This window comes from Elephantulus edwardii, unplaced genomic scaffold (assembly GCF_000299155.1).
Source record: "Elephantulus edwardii isolate Elephantulus edwardi_28Jun2011 unplaced genomic scaffold, EleEdw1.0 scaffold00363, whole genome shotgun sequence".
NCBI lineage: Eukaryota > Metazoa > Chordata > Mammalia > Macroscelidea > Macroscelididae > Elephantulus > Elephantulus edwardii.
In genome coordinates this window covers 863,436-884,573 of record NW_006400113.1, presented here as the reverse complement: position 1 = coordinate 884,573, position 21,138 = coordinate 863,436, and the positions used below count along the sequence as shown (strand labels likewise).

General features: G+C 38.5%; 1 protein-coding gene and 1 pseudogene across 2 annotated transcripts in view; both read left to right on the top strand.

Annotated features, from left to right (window-relative positions):
- Positions 1 to 13,888, top strand: part of GABRR1 (gamma-aminobutyric acid (GABA) A receptor, rho 1) — a 136,651-nt gene extending 122,763 nt beyond the window's left edge. For both annotated transcript variants that reach the window (XM_006902062.1, XM_006902063.1), the window contains exons 7-9: positions 1,767 to 1,919; positions 3,973 to 4,169; positions 13,398 to 13,888. In XM_006902062.1, coding sequence (XP_006902124.1) covers positions 1,767 to 1,919; positions 3,973 to 4,169; positions 13,398 to 13,691 — 644 coding nt within the window. In that variant the 3' untranslated portion in view covers positions 13,692 to 13,888. The remainder of the gene's footprint in view (positions 1 to 1,766; positions 1,920 to 3,972; positions 4,170 to 13,397) is intronic.
- Positions 5,421 to 8,673, top strand: LOC102847715 (annotated as a pseudogene).
- Positions 13,889 to 21,138: the final 7,250 nt, after the last annotated feature.

Below are 21,138 nucleotides of genomic sequence, written 5' to 3'. Positions count from 1 at the left end.
ATGCAGAACAGACTATCCAAGATGCTGGGCTGTATGAGGAGGAATGTGGCATCAGGATTGGTGAAAGAGTCACCAACAACCTGTGTTATGCGGATAACACAACCCTGCTTGCTGAAACTGAGGAGGATCTGAAGTGCTTCCTACAGAAGGTCAAGGATTGTAGCCTCCTCTATGGATTGAAGTTCAACATCAAGAAAACAAAGATTCTCACTACTGGGCCAATTGGCAGCATCAGTATAGATGGTGAAGAGATTGAGATAGTTAACAGTTTTCGTTTGCTTGGCTCCACAGTCAACACTCGTGGTACAAACAGCCAGGAAATCAAAAGACGAATTGCATCAGAGAAGTCAGCTGTGAGGGACCTCTCAAGAGTACTGAAGAGCAACGATGTCAGGCTAGAAACTAAGGTGTGCCTGATCCAGGCTATAGTCGTTCCAATTATGTGCTATGCATCAGAGAGTTGGACAGTGAATCAGGATGACAGAAAGATAATTGATGCCTTTGAGCTGTGGTGCTGGAGAAGAGTATTTAATATACCATGGACTTCTAGGAGAACAAACAGGTTTGTCCTGGAGAAGGTGAAGCTGGAATGCTCTTTAGAGTCAAGGATTTTGAAGTTTCGTCTGATATACTTTGGGCATGTTGCAAGGAGGGGCTGGTCCTTGGAGAGGGACATCATGTTTGGCAGAGTGGAGGGGCAGCACAGGAGAGAAAGACCTTTGATGAGATGGATTGATTCTGTGACTGGAGTGGTGGGAATGAGTGTGTTTGAGATGGCTAGGTTGGCACAGGATAGAATGGCATTTAGGGCTCTTGTACATAGGTTCACTATGAGTTGCAAGCGACTCGATGGCACATAACAACAACAATAACAGAAGTAATCTATAACAAACAACAACATTCTATTTAAATATATATCATTATAATCCAATGTATCTTAACTCCTGCATACATCACCCAAAGTCTTGGTCTACATCCAAATAGATTACGACCATGAAAGCCCTATGAGTCAGTTCTGCTCTGTCCTCCAGGATCGCTGGGAGTCAGAATCTGTTTGGTGATGACAGGCTCAGGTATACATCACCAATGAGTGTTTGTTTATTAGTGTAATCCCATTCTTTTTGTTTTGTTTTGTATTGTGATTTTAATGACAGTTTCAAAAAAGGATGAGTTTTCATTCATTCATTGATACCTTTTCCTCCTTACTTAGTACCCTGACCAAATTTTCAAGCTGTCTCTAAGTCCTCACTTTATTTCCTTTCCTAGTTATCTCCAGCTTATGTTTCTTTTCCCTTTTCATTCCATAATTCTCTCATTCCTCTCAGTTACTCTGTGCAGTTTTTCTTTGTGAAAAGGACAGAGTTAATGCACTGTATTCTTAAATGCTTAACATGTTTAACTTGATTTTTTTACATAAAACACATTTTATCTTATAAAGAAATCTACAAGGATTGCTTAAATCAGTGCACTTAAAAGAAGCCTCTAGCTACTAGATCCAAGATCATGCTTTGAGTAGCAAGAGTTTAAATGACTCTTTTGAAGGGTTCTATAGCACAAGTGTAAATGATATCTTATAATAAATACACCCAAGTGATATGAGGTATAGTAAATTCTTGGTTTCCAAGGTTTTTCCTCTCTCCCTCCTTATTGAGCTGGGTTGTAATATGGAAGAAGTGTCTAAGGCATTTATGATTCCTTGAATAAATTGATTTTCCAAAGCTGTTGCTTACCTATAGTACATGCAATCTTTCCTCTGTGTCTCTCAGGCTGGTACAACCGTCTGTACATTAACTTCACATTACGTCGCCACATCTTCTTCTTCTTGCTCCAAACTTATTTCCCTGCAACCCTGATGGTCATGCTGTCCTGGGTGTCCTTCTGGATCGACCGCAGAGCTGTGCCTGCCAGAGTACCTTTGGGTAAGGAGCATCTCAGTTACACATTCTATGTAGCTAAAAACAAGCTATCCTTCCAGAGAAAACTATTCTTTTCAAATTGGCACTATATTCAAATTATATAACTTGAGAAATGTTCATACCTGCTCAAAGAGAAAATAAAAGAGCAGATCTATTGCCAATAAATTGATTCTAACTGAGGGTGGCCCCAGGTGTTAAAGAGTAGAACTGTTTCATAGTTTGTTATTTTTTTGTTGTTGTAATCTTTAGAGAAGCAGATATCAAGGTCTCTGTTCTATAGTGCTGCTGAGGAGGTTTGAGCCACCAAACTCTAGGTTAATAGTTGATAAAAAAAAAAACAAACCCATTTTCACCACCTGATTAACCTGAGTCACAGATAAAAATCTCACAAATAAAAAAAAAATCATCTATATAGCAACGTTGTTTCCAGGTTCCAATAGAAGCCAAACGAAAGAGCCCACCTTTTGTCTTGTTAGAGCAGTATTGTGTATATGGGATAAATCTGATATATAGAAAGGAAATCACATTCTATAATAAGATTCCTCAAAAGACCTAAGAGATCTGTGCAACAGACTTTTCCAGAGAAATTGGAAAATGTTCTCATTTCAATAAATAAAAATCAGATCTTATAGATTTAATTCTATAAAAATCAGATTCTCTGAGTGAGGCTTTGGAACCTATATTTTTAACAAGCTCTCCCACTACTTCTTATACTACTTAAATCATTACTCTATGAGCCCTTTTCTCCACATTAAAAATTACACCCACTTAGTCACACACACCATTATTGCTCAGACAGGGCAGGAGGTCCAGCAACAGGCAGACCCATTTAGGTTTTAATGAAACTGTATTAAAGCTGGTCCTTAAGATGGCCCAAATCCTCTGTAGTTTGATGCTTGCCAAGCAAATATTTTAAGCTTAATTTGAAAGCCTGGGAAAATTTCCACTGACAGATGTCCTGTCCTTTTACAATTATTAAGTAAATGTTCAATTCACTCAAATAACAATAAAGGTAAAAATAAAATAAAACAAGTAATAATTTTGGTTTTAAAGATGAGTCTTCTATAAATGAGGTTAACATTGTCATCCTTGGTAAAACTGACCTGGGTCCTCAAAGTGGCATTGCTGGGTGAACAATCAGGTGGCTACACAGGCTACAGTGCTACAGAACATGACAACTGTAGCAAAAATACAATCATTGAAATAAATAAAAATGATAAGTTGTTAGGTATTGGGAATCATAGATAAAGGTATTTGTACATATCTATAAGGGAGCTATGGTGACTTAGTTGTAAGAAATTGCACTGCTCTCCCAGTGGTACGTGATTCAAATCCACCAGCTGCTTTGCAAGAGAAAAATGGGCAATCTCCTTCTTTGAGATTTTACTACCTTTGAAAACCTGCTGGAGGGTCATCTATGAATCGGTTTCCAACTCAGTGGTACACAACTGCAATATATAAATAAGAGATTTATAAAAATAAATAAATAATATATAAAATAATAACAGAACTTTGGTAGTTTAGTGGTAAGGAGTTGTGCTGCCAACACAAAGGTAGACAGTTCAAATCTATCAGTTGCTTCTCAGCAGAAAGATGGGCAATATCCTTTCATGAAACTTACAAGCCTCTGAAAACCCACTGGACTTAGTTATGAGTCAGTTCTGATTCAGTGGTATACAACAACAATATATCTCTAAATCTACCTCTCTAGATCTATATATATGCTCATATCTGCAAAATTTTGAAACAAGTGAATGAAAGTAAATCTCATAATACCAAAAAGTCTGAGGTTCTCTGCAGAAGGATAAAAGGAAACAGATGCTAGGATGTCTATATACAGCATATGAGGTAGGTAGAAGAAGTATGCAGGAATAGAAAAAGCTTCAAAGAAGCTAACCGTTGACTAGTAGTTTGCTAGACAGAGGAGCAGGAATAGAGACATGATAGGCAGCGGGAGCAGTAGGGACAAAGAAGCAGAGACTTGAAGCAATCCAACATGTCTAGTGAAACCATGCAAATGTTTGCTTCTTAATATACTTATGTGTTTGTTCTTTAGGTAGCACCACAGTGCTGACAATGTCCACCATCATTACGGGTGTGAATGCCTCCATGCCTCGTGTCTCCTACATCAAAGCTGTGGATATCTACCTCTGGGTCAGCTTTGTGTTTGTATTCCTGTCGGTGCTAGAGTATGCAGCTGTCAACTACCTGACCACTGTGCAGGAACGGAAAGAGCGGGAGCTTCGGGAGAAGGTGATTCAATTGGGCTCAATAGGTCTCAAGCCAGGGAGAATGCCTAATCTTCTCTGTAAAATAAGAATAACAAAAGCTTCTCTCTTTCATTGTGAAATCTACTCTGGACTATATCTGTCATTCACTGAACTATTACTGTATCAACTACTATATTACCAAGGAGCCTTGGTGGCCTAGTGCTTTGCATGTTGGACTGCTTACTGGAAGATCAAAGTTAGAATCCACCAGCTGCTCAGAGTGAGAAAAAAAGACAGCCTCCAAGATTTACAGCATTCTAAGTAGATGGAGGGGCATCATGAGTCAGAATTGATGAAAGGGTAATAGGTTTGATTTGGGGTTTACCATATACCAGGAGCTGGTAGGCCAGATGAGTCAAGATATGGTTCCTTTCTTTCTTTCTTAGTGGTGTTCATAGTTTAGTGATGGTATCCCAGGATAAAAATCTATGACAATTCGCTAAATATTTGGAGACAAACTATCACCAATTCTACTAAAATTATTGCAAAAAAAAAAAAAAATAGAAAAAATTGGAACATTCTCATTCTATAAAACATAACCCTAACACCAATAATAGGTAAAGACTTTACCAACAAAGAAAATTAGAGACGAGTTTATCTCATGAATAAAGATGCAGTAATCTTCAATAAAATCCTGGCCAACAGGATCTAACAATAAATTATAAAAATAATAGTCATAAGAAGCTCTGGTGACCTAGTGGCAAGAAGCTGCACTGCAATCCTGAAGGTTGTTGTTATGTGCCATCGAGTCGCTTGTGACTCATAGCGACCCTAGGTAGGTGGTTTAAATCCACCAGATTCAATCCCCTCCTGTGCCAGTCAGATCCGGTTTGACAATATACAACAATTTTTTTTAAGACATTAAAAAAATAATCATGACCAAATGGGATTCATAACAGGTATGCATGGATGATTCAACATAAAAAAAATTCAACACAATTCATCATATTGACAAAGTAAAGATCAAGAACCACATGATCCTATAAGTTGACACAGAAAAGGCCTTTGACAAAATACAACACTGCTTCCTTAAGACACTCAACAAAATAGGAATTGAAGGGAATATTGTTAACATAATGAAAAGTATATACGCAAAACTAAGAGTCAACAGCATTCTTAATTAAGAAAGTCTAAATACATTCCTCTTCAGAACAGGGACCAGACAAAGATGTCCACTTTCACAACTCCAATGCAATATTGTATTTAAATACTTGCTAGGACAGTATGACAAGAAATGGAAATAAGAGATATCCAGATGAGGAAAGAGGTGGTAAAACTCTTGTTATATGCAGATGATATGATAGTGTACACAGTGAACCCCAAGAACTCAACAAAAAACCTGGTAGACTTAGTAGACCAATTCTGTAGAATGGCAGGATATAAGATTAATATACAAAAATCAGTGACCAATTCCATAGAATGGCAGGCATAAGATTAATATAAAAAAATCAAGTGGGATTCCTCTACAGCAACAAAGAAAACACAGAGGAGTAAACCAAGAAAGCAATACCATTTACAAAAGACAACCACAAAAAAAACCCAAAACAAAAAACAAAAACAAAAGAACCCCACTTGAACAGGCCCATCACAAAAGAAGAAATTGAAAAGGCCATAAAAAGACTTCCCCATATGAAAAATCCTGAACCAGATGGCTCACCAATTCTACTTAAATTATTTCAAAAAATTGAAAAAGAAGGAACACTCCCTAAATCATTTGATGAAGAAATCATAACCCTAATACCAAAACCAGGCTAAGATATTACCAAGAAAGTTAACTACAGACTACTATCTTTCATTAATATAGATGCAAAAATGCTTAACACAATCCTAGCCAATAGAATTCCAAAAGCACATAAAAAATAATTCACTATGATCAAGTGGAATTCATAAGAGGTATTCAAGAATGATTCAACATAAGAAAAACAATCAATGTGACTCACCAATTTAACAAAGTAAATAACAAGAATCTTATGATCCTAGCAATTGAGGCAGAAAAGGCATTTGACAAAATCCAGCATCACTTCCCGATAAAGACATTCAGCAAAATTGGAATAGAAGATAATTTCCTTAACATGGTGAAAAGAATATGCAAAACCAAGACCAACACCATTCTAAATGGAGAAAGACTAGGAAAATACTACAAGAGAAGAAAATAAAAGGCATCCTGATTGGCAAAGAGATCGTTAAACTGTCGCTATATGTAGATGATAGTGTACACAGAAAACCTCAAAGATTCAATAACAACAACAACAAAAAACAGAGTTAGTAGGGTAATATAATAGAGTGGAAGGATATAAGATTAATATCCAAAAATTAGTGGGATTCCTTTACAGTATCAAAGATAACTCAGAGAAGGAAAGCAAGAAAGCAATACAATTTACAATAGCCAACCACAAATTGAAATACTTGGGAGTGAACCTAATTAGAGACACAAAAGACCTATACAAAGAAAGCTACAGAACAATAAAAGACTTAAAGAAATGGAAAAATGTGTCCTGTTCATGGATAGGGAGACTCAATATTGTGAATATGACAATCTTACCAAAAGCAATCTACATGTTCAAAGCAATCCCAATACAGATACCAAATTAATTTTTCAAGGAGATCAAAAGTGAAATTATTAAGTTTATTTGGAGAGGCTAGAGACCCTGAATAAACAAAACACTTTTGAGAAGCAAAAATTATGTGGGAGGCATAGGACTTCCTGACCCCACAGTAATAGGAACCAAAACAGCATGGTATGGTACAATGACAGGAACATAGATCAATGGAATAGAATTAAGACCCAGAAATGGACCCAGCTATCTATGTCAACTGATATTTGACAAGAAAATAAAACTTATCAAATGGGGAAATGACAACCTCTTCAACAAATGCTGCTGGAAAAAAAGTGGAAGCTAGAGTGGCATTCACTTCCTAGATAATGTACATCTGGAAATTCTATGTTGGTAATTATAGAAAGGCTTTAGGCCTTTTGTTTATAGGGTCTTGTGAGTCATGCTTAACTCAAGGGCAATCAGCAAACCTGCAGAAAGCTGAAACAGGATCCACAACTTACTCCACACACAAATAAACTCAAGGTGGATCAGAAACCAAGGCAGATCAATAAAGCCCAAAACCATAAAGTTCATAAACAAACTGGGATCAAACTTAGATGGCCTAGTCAACTGTATAAAGATAGTGCCAAATACAGCCAGAAATGCTCAATCTGAAGAGGATAAAATTAATGAGTATGACCTAAAGATTAAATCCCTGTGTACATCAAAATCCTTTCCAACAGGTTGAAAAGAAAACCTACCAACTGGGAACAAACATTTGGTAATACCATCTCAGACAAACGTCTCATAATGAAAGTTTAAAGATACCATCTCACTCCAGTAATGTGCCAAAGTTAAACAGGACAGCAAATAATAATTGTTGGAAAGGTTGTGGCAAGATAGGAACTCTTGGTCAGACGAGTATGTAGAGTCTGAGCTGGGGCACAGCAAAGGGCAAGGATTACTACCTCGGAAGAGATCAAGCGGGCTTACCGCCTCCAGGTGGCTGCGCTACCACCTGCACAAGAACCCCAGCGCCAAGGAGAAGTTCAAGGGGATCACCAAGGCCTGCGTGCTCAGCAACCCGTGCAAAAGCTAGATCTTCGACCGCTAAGGGAAGGAAGACCCGAAGGGTAGTGGTCCTAGTGACGGGGAGGGGTGGGGATGGGGGGTTAAGCAGTGGTGCTAAGGGGACCTCTTTCAGCTACACATTCCATGGAGACTCTCATGCTATGTTTGCTGAGTTCCTTGGTGGCCGGAATCCCTTTGATAACTTTTTTGGGCAGCAGAACTGGGAAGAAAGCATGGATGTTGATGACCCGTTCTCTGGCTTCCCCATGCACATGGGGGGCTTCATCAACATAAATTGTGGCCGCTCCTGCGCCATCAGGAGCCCGCCCTAAAGAAACAAGACCCTCCTGTCACCCACGACCTTAGGGTCTCTTTTGAAGAGATCTACAGCAGCTGCACCAAAAAGATTAAAATCTTTCACAAGTGGCTGAACCCCGACAGAAAGGGCATTCGCAACGAAGACAAGATCTTGACCATCGAAGTGAAGAGGGGTTGGAAAGAAGGGACCAAAACCACCTTTCCTAGGGAAGGAGACCAGATCTCCAACAACATTCCAGCGGACATCATCTTTGTTTTAAAGGACAAACCGCACAACATCTTCAAGATGGCTCTGATGTCATTTACCCAGCCAAGATCAGCCTTCAGGAGGCTCTGTGTGGCTGCACGGTGAATGTCTCCACTCTGGACAGCAACACCATACCCATAGTCTTCAAAGATATCATCAGGCCTGGAAGGAGACGAAAAGTACCTGGAGAAGTCCTCCTCCTCCCCAAAACGCCAGAGAAACAGGAGGACCTAATTATTGAGTTTGAAGTGATCTTCCCTGAAAAGATTCCCCAAACATCAAAAACTGTACTTGAACAGGTTCTTCATATATAGGCACATGCATTCCCCGAGGACTGGCCAGGGACCTTTCAGAGCTCAAGGATTTCCAAATCATTCCACCAGGGTGGGCCCACGAGTGGGAGGGAGGGCTTTTATACTACTGAATGTTTTCCAGAGAATATATTATAATTTTTCCAAAGTCATACACAGACTTCAGTGATTTTTCAAGCTATAGGGTGGCAGGGGGTGGGGACAGCAGGAACAGGTCCTCCTATCTTTCCTGTGGGCCCTGCAGCTCTCTCCGTTAGCATCTTCCGTCCCCATCAGGGCAAGAGGCCAGCACCCAGTTGGACCCGAGTTCTCTGTAGTGATTTTGCTTCCCTCCTGTTTCCTGCTGTCTTGGTTACCAGACCCTACGTATTCCTCAGTGTCTATTGTGTTCTCAGTTTGTATTTTATTCTGTGCTGTCTCCCACGTCTTGCTCTTCCCCTACAGAATCCTGTCTTTTTTTGCCATCTCAAATTGAGAACCTAGACCATTTCTGTAGAACTGCCAGCCAGCACCCACAAGCAATACCTCTCACTCCAGCAGGAGCAAGGGAGCCCACCTCACAACCAGCGATTTGTACCATAGCCTCCTTGGCAGATGTAGGGGTCCTGGGACTCTGGCACTGGTGAGGCCAAACATGTTGACACACTTGACAGAGTCACACTTTTCCTCTCTCAATAAGGTGCTCTTTGGACCCACCGTGGCTTCCTAAGAGCTCGGGAATTTTTTCCTTCTCGTGAACTAAGGAACTCTGGGCTCATTTTCAAGGGGATATGATCCTTTTGAATTATGCACAGCCCTAGATGTAATCCCTTTTGATAAAAGGGTGTTTGCTTCTGATTTACAGGAGCACTGTGGAACATCTGTAAATATGTTTTTTATAATTTCATGTTAAGTTGGTGTGCCCACAGATAAAGCCAGTCCAGGACAGCCGCTGCTCTCTGGAGGGGACCATACTGAAGTCTAGAAGGACCTCGAGGGTTGGGGGAGTTGGAGCAGAAATCTGTTTCTGGAGGTCATTTGAGCTCAGCCCTTTGTATATTGCCACTGCCAACCCAAGAATTAAACCTATAACTTGTCATTGTGCAGCGCAAAGGCATTAAAGACTGATGCAAAACCTAAAAAAAAAAAAAAAAAGATAGGAACTTTTATACACTGTCGGTGGGATTATAAAATGGTATAACCATTCTGGAAAGCAGTTTGGCATTTTCTCAGAAAGCTAAACAGAAATTTCATATAACCCAGCTATTCCACCGAGAAAATGAAAATTAAGTCAGAAATGAAATATGTACACCAATGTTCATAGCAGCGTTATTCACCACCTCAAGAACATGGAAACAGCGCAGACGTCCAATTACAAACGAATGAATTGAGAAACTATGATACATTCACGATGGTATACCACACAACACACAGGGAGGAATGATTTTGTAAATTACTACCTAACTTGGGAGAGACTGGAGAGCATTATGCTAAGATAACTCAGTCCTATAAAAATAAATACTGTATAAAATCATTACTGTAGAATGAGTATGAGGATCCAAGGCAGGGTGGAAGCAGAGGCATGAGAATGGGCAGGTTAATTGTAGTTTTCCAATTTAATGAGGTGGGGGTGAAGGAAATTGGAAAGGTCTGGTGTGAAAAACAATGCATTCAAACTTTGTTAATAAACCAGTAAAAACATTTGGCAATGACATCTCAGACAAGGGTCTCATAACAAAAATTTACAGAATACTACAGGGACTCCATAAAAAAAAGACTGATAACACAATTACAAAATGGGCAAAAGATACGGAAATACCTTTCACAGAGGAAGAAATTAATACAGCCAACAGACACATGAAGAAATGCTCAAAATCAATGAAAATAAGAGATGCAAATCAAAACCACAGTGAAATATCGTCTCGCTCCAGTACAATGAGTGGCAAAGTTTAACAAGACAGCAGGAATAAATGTTGGAGAGGGCGTAGAGAGAGTGGAATTGTCATACACTGTTGGGATAGTAAAATGGTGCAACCACTCTGGGAGCACTTTGACGTGTTCTCCAAAAGCTGAACATAGAGATTCCATTAGACCCAGCTAAACCTATCCAAACTGTATGCTTATCAAATTATCCAAGAAGCTAGACTCTCTGAGGAGGAGTGTAGCATCAGGATTAGAGGGAGACTCATCAATAACCTGCATTATGCAGATGACACAACCTTACTAAAAGAGAGGAGGGCTTGAAGCACTTATTGCAGAAGAGCAAGGAATGTAGCCTTTGGTACGGATTGCATCCCAATATCAGGAAAATGAAGATTCTTAACTTTGGACCAAATAGGCAGAATCATGATGGATGGAGAAGAGACTGTAAACAGCTTCATCTTACTTGGATCCACAATTAACACCGTTGGTACGAGCAGTCAGGAAATAAGGATACATATTGATCTGGGAAAATCTGCAGTTAGGGAACTTTCTAAATCATTGAGGAATAGTGATGTCAGTTTGAGGACAGTTTTTGAGGTCAATTTAATGTGTGTCTGTTTTAGGCCTAGTCTTTCCAATTACTAGCTATGCAGCCAAGAACTGGACAATGAATAAGGATGACAGAAGTAGAATTGATGCCTTTGAGCTGTAGTGTTAGAGAAGAGCACTGAACATCCCATAGACGGTCAAGAGAACAAACAGATATGTCTTGGAGAGGGTGCAGCCAGAGTGCTTTTTGGAGGCAAGAATGATGAGGATACTTTGGACAGGTTGCTAAGAGGTGCTAGTCCTTAAAGAAGGACATGATGTTGGAAAAGGTGGAGGGTCGGCAAAAGAAAGGAAGACCCTCAACCAGATGGATTGATACAGTGACTGCTGCAATGGGTTCTTGTGTGTCAAGACGTGTGAGGCACAGAACAGAACAGGGTTCAGATCTTTTGTTCATAGGATCGCTATGAGTCATGCTCGACTCGACAGAACCTAACAACAACAGCAACAACATTCCACTGCTAAGAATATACCCTAAGGAAAACTGAACTGAGACACAAATGGAAATTTGTATACTGATGTTCATAGTAACATTATTCACAACATCAAAAACATGGAAACAGCCCAAATGTCCATCCACGAATCACTGGACTTAGAAATTGGGTACATTCACACAATGGAATACTATACAGCACTCAGGAACAATGATTTTGGAAAACACTATAAAACATAGGAGAGGCTAGAGAGCATTATGCTGAGTGAACTAACTTAGGCGCATAAGGACAAATACTGCATGAGACTATTATTGTAAAAACAGAAGGATAACCAGTAAGATGTGAATGGATATCCAAAGGGAAAAGGGGAGGGAGCAGGAGGACTGAAGATGGGGTGGAGAGGAAGTCATGGGGTTGCAGGGTCCAGTGGGAGCAGAGAGGGGGGTGAATTAATTAGAAAAGATCTAGTGGGGATCTGAAAATATGGCGATTAATTTTATGAAACATAATATATGGGAATTATCATAAGAAATGCAATGTGAATAAAAGAGCAAACTAATAATAATTTTTAAAAAATTAAATAAAATAACAGAGGTGTACAGAGGAAATTCAATACCACTTTCAAGTAATGGGTCAAATTTTGAACTAAGAGATGTAATAAAAAGGAAAGCACATCTTCCATTCTTCCATTCTAAGGTACTTCCGGCATACTTGACCCAAACACATCTCCCATTGTTTTCCCTTCATTCTTGCAGGCTTCAGGACAATGAGTATATCCTCCAGAAGACACTAAGTTATTAGAAATAATCTAACCCTAGATTTGGAGCTGTTCATTCTTCAAGAGAAGATGGGCAGTCTCCCCTGGGGAGCCTAATGGGGAGTTTGCTGAGTCAGAACTGACTACCTTTGAAGTGGGTTTGGTTTGATTGTGGAGTTGAAGTAAGAGGGCCTCAGCCTTGGCACCTCATAGGCCTCTCTGCTGGTCAGTGCATAGGCTTGTCTCTCTTTTTGGCTGAAAGTTGACCCACAGGAGTGAGTTTTGTTTCAGGTTTGAATGAAATGTGATTAAAGGCTATAGTCTTAGTCCATTCTCTTTTTGGACCATTAAGCCCAGCCTTTTTAAATTTTCGTGTTTTGTTCCATATTTTTCTGCAGTCTATCCAAGATCTTCTACTGTGATCCGTTTTAGAGTGGTCAACAGTGGTAGCAGGGCACCATCCAGATCTTCTGATCATAGAAATTGAGGTTCTGGAGGTCTATTAGTCTTGTGCATTATTAGTTGTTTCTATACATCTTTTCTCCCTTTTCTTTGTTCAGGGTAGAGAGAGACCAATAGTTGGTCCTTAAATGACTGCTTATGAACTGTAAAGTCCCAAGGAGCCACCTACTCACCAACATAGGATGTAGATGATGGCATTAGTGGACTGTTACACCAATTGGCCTTGATGTCCCAAATACTATGATTTCAGGGCCTCAAGACCATAAACTCATTCTCTCAGGGGCATTGGTTATGATTAAGTTTATACAGCTTTACCTCCTTTTGCTTAGATGAGTACTTAACCATCTATGCCACACAGGCGATCTTATGTAGGCTTTAGTTAAACAAAAGTTAATATCTAATATTTTTAACATATTTACAGTGACACAACCGTTAGTTTTCCACCTCTGCCCCTAACTAAGGATAAAAGAAATTTGAAAAAGGCAACAGTATGCTGTTTCTCTCAAAGGGCTTCTCCAAGTGGAACTGAGCTCCTAGCTCTATTTGTGTTTGTTTGCTCACAGCTTCCCTATGCCTGTGGCTTGCCCCAGCCCCGAGCGATGATGCTGGATGGCAGCAACAGCGATGTGGAGGTAAATGACCTGGGAAGGTACATGCCTGAGAATGGTGAGAAGCCAGACAGGATGATGGTGCAGCTCACCCTGGCCTCTGAGAGGAACTCCCTGCAGAGGAAAAGTCTGAGAAGCAGCTATGTGAGCATGAGGATTGACACTCATGCCATTGACAAATACTCCAGGATAATTTTCCCAGCAGCGTACATTTTATTCAATGTTATATACTGGTCTATTTTCTCATAGATGCCTGCAATGCTATACATTTCACATTCTTTAATTCTTCATGGTTTGTACTGTAGAAATACTTCAGTGATGAAAAATAATATTATAGTTTAAAAAAAATCTATCCATCCATGTTTTTTCACTGTCCCTTCTCTAGTTTTCCATATCTATATGGCCAAGATACTGACTGGTTTAATTTGCACTTATGATCTATCTATCTATCTATCTATCTATCTATCTATCTATCTATCTATCTATCTCTATCAGCATTCTGATAGATATTATAGTACTATGATCTATCGGTATTGCATTAGGTGTTTCAGGAATATGACACCATAACAAGTGATAATAGTTACCCATATTCCCTGAAAAATCAATCTGTGAGTTCAACTTCCTTCAGGTCCTTGATACATATTTACTTGAGTAAATTTCCTTTGAGTCTCTTTATATTCTTTGGAGTAGGTGGATTTGGGAAGCACCTAAATAAGAGTTCGTTGGTATGGAACATAAATGCACTGAAATTCCCACTGATAGAAATTTATGCTTCAGTGTATTACCAACCACATGTTTCTTTACATTTAATAAACAATATTATTCATATTTTTGTTTATGTTATGATTCTTAAGGTTTCATCTCCTATGGTCTTCAGTCATTGGTGTTTAAACGTCAAATCTGTTCTTTTTTTTAATTGATATTTTAATGAAAGTTTATAGAGAACTTTGATTTCCATTCATTTATTGTTGCACATTTTCCTCCATGCCCCTCCCAGTTCACTTTTTTATTTGGAAAAAACAATTCTCTCATTGTTATACAGTCCCCCCTCTTCAAGTCCACCTTACCACGCAGCTCTTATTCTGAACTCTTGTCCAATGATAATAATAATAATAATGCCAATAATACCTAATCATGTATTCCTTTTATACAGTTCTGTCTGTTTCAATGCCATGCACACTGTTTATCCCCTCTCTTCTTAGTTTCCCCTAACCTCCATGTCAATCCTGTTTTATAACAGTGGTATCATGCAGTATTTTTCTTTTTGTGACTGAGATATTTCACTCAGCAGAATGTCATCTGTGACCACCCATTTTGTCCATAGTTCATGAGTTCTTTGTTTTTCAGTGCTTCATAATATTCCATTGTGTGAATATACCACAGTTTCTCTATCCATTTGCTTGTTAATGGGCACTTGGGTTTTTTCTAACTCTTTGCTATTGTGAACAAAGCAGCAATAAACATGGATGTGCATATATCTGCTTAGGTGACGGTTATGATTTCTTTAGGGTATATTTCCACTAGAGAAATTGTTGGGTATTGTTGGGTATTTCTATTTGCAACTTTTTGAGAAAGCACCATACTGCCTTCCATAGTGGTTGCACCATTTTACACTCCCTCCAACAGTGAATAAGGGTTTCCGTTTCTCCACAACCCCACCAGCATTTGTTGTTTGCTGCTCTGTTGAATTTTGCTATTGTTACTGGGGTGAGATGATATCTCATAGTTACTTTTATTTGCATCTCTCTTAGAGCTAGGGATTTTAAACATTTCTTCATGTGTTTGTTCACCATTTTCATTTCTTTGGTAAAGTGTCTGTTCATATCCTGTGCCCATTTTGCAATTGGGTTGTTGTACCTTTATCTTGTTGTGGTGCTCGAGTATTCTATAAGACATGTCATTACCAAATATTCTTTCCCAGTAAAAAGGCTTCCCTTTTTACCCTGTTGGAGAAGTTTTTGATGTGCATGGGGATTTGATTCTTAAAAGTTCCCATTCATCTACTTCATCCTCTCCTGGTTGTGGGCTCAAACCTGTTCTTTTTTTTTTCTTTTTTCAAACCTTAAGATGATTTTGCAGAAATTGCTGTGTAAATCCAGCTGGTTGAGGATCTTCCTCTCCTTCGTTGACTCTACCTTTCTGAGCACCATGACATTCTCCAAGGAATAGCCTCTCCTAGCAACATGCCTAAAGTATGTTTGGAATTTGGAAATAGTCCAATTTTTTTATAAAGACATTTCAAGAAAATACATAATTTAAAATTGCCTGTTTTTCAATTAATTGAGAATATTATCATGATTTCTGAAGAGAACATACAAACACATTACACATACAAAGACAAATGAGAAAATATGCACCAGTTAGCTGCATTCATTCATACATGAATGCTAGTATTTTCTAGGAGGCAGATGACAGTCATTATCCAGACTGAGTAGTCCATATGCCAGGCAGAACCATGGCCCAATGGCAAATGGCATCAAAACATGGATCAAAGGAACTGGTTCTAATTTAATATGGTATTTCAAAATAAAGTTATTTGTATCTTGTATGTATAGAGCTCATAACTACCAAACTTATCCAAATAACATTTGTCTTGTATAGAAAGATATTTTCTACACAATTATGTAATTTTCATAACAAAGTTAACTTGACTGTTAGCAATACAAAATAATGTCACACTAAGTAACATGCAGCCTTCGATATGTATTGAAGCTCAACATCAAGAAAACAAAGATTCTCACCACTGGGCTAATTGTCAGCACTGATAGCTGGTGAAGAGATTGTTAACAGCTTTAGTTTGCTTGACTCCACAATCAACACTCTTGGTACCAGCAGCCAGGAAATCAAAAGACCAATTGCATTGGGAAAATTTGCTATTGGGGACCTCTCCAGAGTACTGAAGAGTAATGATATCAGTCTGGAGACTAAGGTACTCTTGTTCTAGGCCATAATCTTTGCAATTGCTTGCTATGCATCAGAGATCTGGACAATGACTGTGGTGCTGGGGAAGAGTGTTGCATCTATACCATGAACTGCTAAGAGAACAAACAGTTTCATCCTGAAGAGGGAGAAGCCAAGCTGCTCCTTGGAGGCAAGGATTCTGAGACTTCGTCTGACATAATTTGGGCGCGTTGCCAGGAGGAACCAGTCCTTGGAGAGGGACGTAATGCTTGGAAGGGTGGAGGGAGAGTGCAAGAGAGGAAGACCTTGGATGATATCAATTGACTCAGTGACTGGGGTAATGGTAGAAGGTGTGTGTGAGATAATAAGTTTGGCACAGGATAGAGCAGAGTTCAGAGCTGTTGTACATAGGGTTGCTAAGAGTTGTAAAAAACTAGATGGCACATAACAATGACAACAACAACAACAGACAAAAGTGACTCCCAGATAGTTGATGAAACATTTTTCTTATCAATCAAGAACATATTTTTATTCATTCATTCAACAAACAATATTGAACTGTGTTATAGACTAGTCTTTGATTGGATTTTACATAGGTGAAATTTCACTGATAACTTTAAAAGTTTTCAGTTCATCAAGCTTTTAGATAATGGGACTTTTTAGAGTGGAAAATGTGTCACATATTCCAGGCCTTCCCCTTCAGCCCATGCTCCAAAACATGGACTTGTAGGTTTTAAATATGTAGCCAAATCCTGTGTGAGGATATAATCACTATCACAATAATTCATGTACCTACTAACAATGTTAGAGCTCTGGTGTGGCCTATAGAATAAGAGCTGCACTATCAATCCAAAGTCACATGGTTTTGATCTACCTAGCTGCTCAACAGGGAAAGATGGGAAATCTCCTCTCAGTCCATTTATAGCCTGCTAAACTTCTATATTTGACTACATACAGCAACAACCCACTGCTGTTGAGTCAGTTACCACTCACAGAAACCTCCCATTGGCTCTCTGAGGCTATAAATGTTTATTAGAGGAAACTACCCATATTCACAGAGAGAGAGAGAGAGAGAGAGAGAGAACAGCTAGCTCATGGAGTTGAACCACTGACATTTCAGTTAATAGTCTAATACTTTATATAACATGCCACCAGAGTTTAATTCAAATGCAGAAATAACAATTTCATTTTTATGTTATCAAGAACAACTGTGTTCCAACAATTGAATTTCAAGGATTGTTAAGTATGGGAAATTCTAATACTTTCATAATAATAAAGTACATTGATCAATTTCAACATCAGTATTTTAGGATAACATCTATTTAGTTCACTCTCAAATTAAATGGATGTTTTCATTTTTAAATTGCATATTCTGAATTTAATCTATTCTCTTTAAATGTCTTTTGTTAGTACAATCTGTAGTAACAAATTATGTCAGAGCAATGTTGTCAGTCTAGAGGCTATGGTGCACCTGAACCAGGCCGTGGTCTTTGCAATTACTTGCTACAAATCAGATAACTGGACTAAGGATGACAGAAAAAAAATTGATGCCTTTGAGGTGGTGCTAGAGAAAGTCTTGAACATATCATGGACCACCAGGAGAACAAATAGGTCAGTCTTGGAGAGGTTGAAACCAAGTTTCTCCTTGAGCCTAGCATTTTGACTCTAGCTCACATACTTTGGGCACGTAGCCAGGAGGGACCAGTCCTTGGAAAATTACATCATGTGTGGATGGATGGAGGGACAGCACAGGAGAGAAAGATCCCAAATGAGATGGATTGACACAGTAAGCAGGCCAGTGGGATTAAGTGTGTTGTGAGTCAGTGAGACTGGCTCAGGATAGGGCAGGTTTCAGAGCTATTGTCACAGGCAACTCAACAACACATAACAACAACTGTACATGGAAGAAGAAATCCTTCTTTTGAGATGAGTATTTTATAAATAATCTCTGGTTTACTCAAGGACAATTTTTTATATGAATAAATTTCTTTAAGTAGATTTTATAACAAAATTCTGTACTCATTTTGCTCTCTATTGCTTATCCTATATGAACTTAAAATTAAATTATCCCACTATACCTTGTAAAGGAATTCTAGGTCTCTTTCTTAGAGCCTTGGCAGAGCAGTGGTTAAGCATTTAGCTTCTAATTGAAGTCTGTAATTTGAAACTTTAAGCAGCTCCATGGGGGAAAAGATGTGGTTGCAGTCTGCTTCCACAGATTTCACTTTAGAAAACCCTATTTGGTAGATCTGTCTGTCCTATAGCATTGTTACATTACCGCCCCATTATCATACAGTTAATTCCAACTCAAAGAGACTCTGTAGAACAGAGGAGAACTACCCATAGAGTCTCCAAGGATAGGATATCACAGCCAATGTTCAGATCTGTTGTTCATAGGGCTATGAGTCATAGTTGACTAGACAGTAACAACAAGAAGCATATTAACAGAAGCAGATTAACACATTTCTCTTCCATGGAGAGGCTTATGTGTTTGAAACAAGTTATTCCTTAGCAGTCAGGTGACTAGCTACTGTGCCACCACTCCTGCACAGTTAAAATTTATCCCATGCTACATATTCATGCACATGCACACAGAGAGCCATATTTTCATTGAGTTATAGAATGGAATGGAATATAGAAATATTTTATATCATACTTTATTTGGAATATAGAAATATTTACTATATAAATATGTAACAATATAGAAATATTCTATTCCATACCTCATTGAAAAACTCATATTAAGAGATATTCTGAGCCAAAGGATAAGAAAAATATTAAAAGTCTTAATGAAAATTTTAAACCTACTAAAAAAGAGAACACAAAATACCCATGTTCAAGTCACATGAGAGCCCAGTGACTTAAAAATAAGACTCAGATTATCACTACTTCGTTGGGCAATGTTTGACATCATTACTGGGTATGGGCTGCATTTGGCATCACTACTGAGTGTGGGCCATACATACCTATTGGATGTGGGAAAAGCTAGGCATCACTACTAGGTGTAGGTAATGCTTTGCATAATTAACAGGTATAGGCACTATAGGGTGTGGGCCATGCTTGGCATCACAAGTGGGAATGGGCCATGCTTGGCATCACTATGAGGTATAGGTAATATATGGCATAAAAGAAGTATAGGATCACTACTGGGTGGAAGCCACGCTTGGCATCACTACTGGGTGCGCTTACACTTAGTATAGGTAATGCTTGGCATAAATAACTGGTATAGGCAATGCTTATCATCACTACTGGGTGTGGGTAATGCTTTGAATAACTAGTGAATGTAGGCTATTCTTGGCATCATTACTGGGTATGGGCCATGTTTGTCATCAATACTGTGTAAAGATGCTTAGCATCACTACTCAGTGTTGGTCATGCTTGGCATCATGACTGGCTGTGGGCTATGCATGTAATCACAACTGGGTGTAGGGTCGTGTTTGGCACCACTACTGACTGCAGTGTTGCCCACACCCAGTAGTGGCATCACTATTGGGTATGGAACATGCTTAGAATCACTACTGAGTGTGGCCACGCTTGGAATAACTACTGGATGTGGGCCATGCATGGCATCACTACTGGGTGTGAGCAATGCTTTGAGTCGCTAATGAGTTTTTTAACTAAAGCATACTACCTTTCTGTGGAGAGTGTATCCAGTCAGATAGCAAAGCATCCAGCCTGAATTTGAAAGTTTTAGTATTATTTTAAACGAAGCACAAGAGATAAAAATGCCTTTTTTTAATTTTTAATTTTTTTAAAAACGTCTTATATTAGTGACACAGAATAGATACAATTTCAAACTCTCAAATGCAATTTATTGTTCATCAAGAAATGTCAGTAGAGCGCTTCTTAGAAGAAACAATAATAAATTGTTGCTTTACATACTTCACACAGGTTGTGAGAAGGGAGAAGTTCTTTGAAAAAGACATCATGAAAAAAATTTTAAAAGAGAAAAAGACATCATGATGGGAAACACAAAAGTGAGTAAAAAAAAGAGAGACCCTCAATGAGATGGGTTGACACAGTGACTACAATGATGAGCTTGAGCTCATCAAAGAGATTGTGAGGATGGTGTAGGACAGAAGAAGGTTCTGATTTGTTTATAGGGTTGCTCATTTGTAGTCTACTCAACAGTACCAAACAATGAACACATTGCAAAGTCTATTTATTCTTTGATTTAAAATCCGTATTTGGTATTATTTTTTATTTTATATTTGTGATTTTTTTTGTTTTCTTTTTTTAAGGTGATTGGATGTTTTGATGCACTGAACTATTTCCAAAGTTGAAAATTCAATACTGTTATTATGTATCTAACTCTTTGCTTGGCATACTGCAGTTTTGAGATTATGAAAATATTAAACAAAAGAACTTCTTACAAATATGACATTTATAGTTTAAAGGTGGCCAACATCTAGAATACTGATGAATTAAGAGAATAATATACAAAAGAACACATAACTTATTTTGGTTTATATATTTTCATTACAGCGAATATCTATATATCTCTATGGATATATGAGATAAACATATCTATGTAGGTTTTTAAAGTTGTTGCATACCATAGATTCAGAACCAACCCATCACTGACCCTCCAGCAGGTTTTTAGAGGCAGTTAATTGCATGAGAAGAGACTGCTTATCCTTCTCCAGAGGAGCAACTGGTGGATTCGAACCATGTGCCTTTGGAATTGCAGTGAAGTTTCTTGCCACTAGGCCACCAGAGCGCCAACATATACAATAGCACTTGATCACAATATAATTAATCAAGTATGTTGTTGTTGTTGTTATGTGCCGTCGAG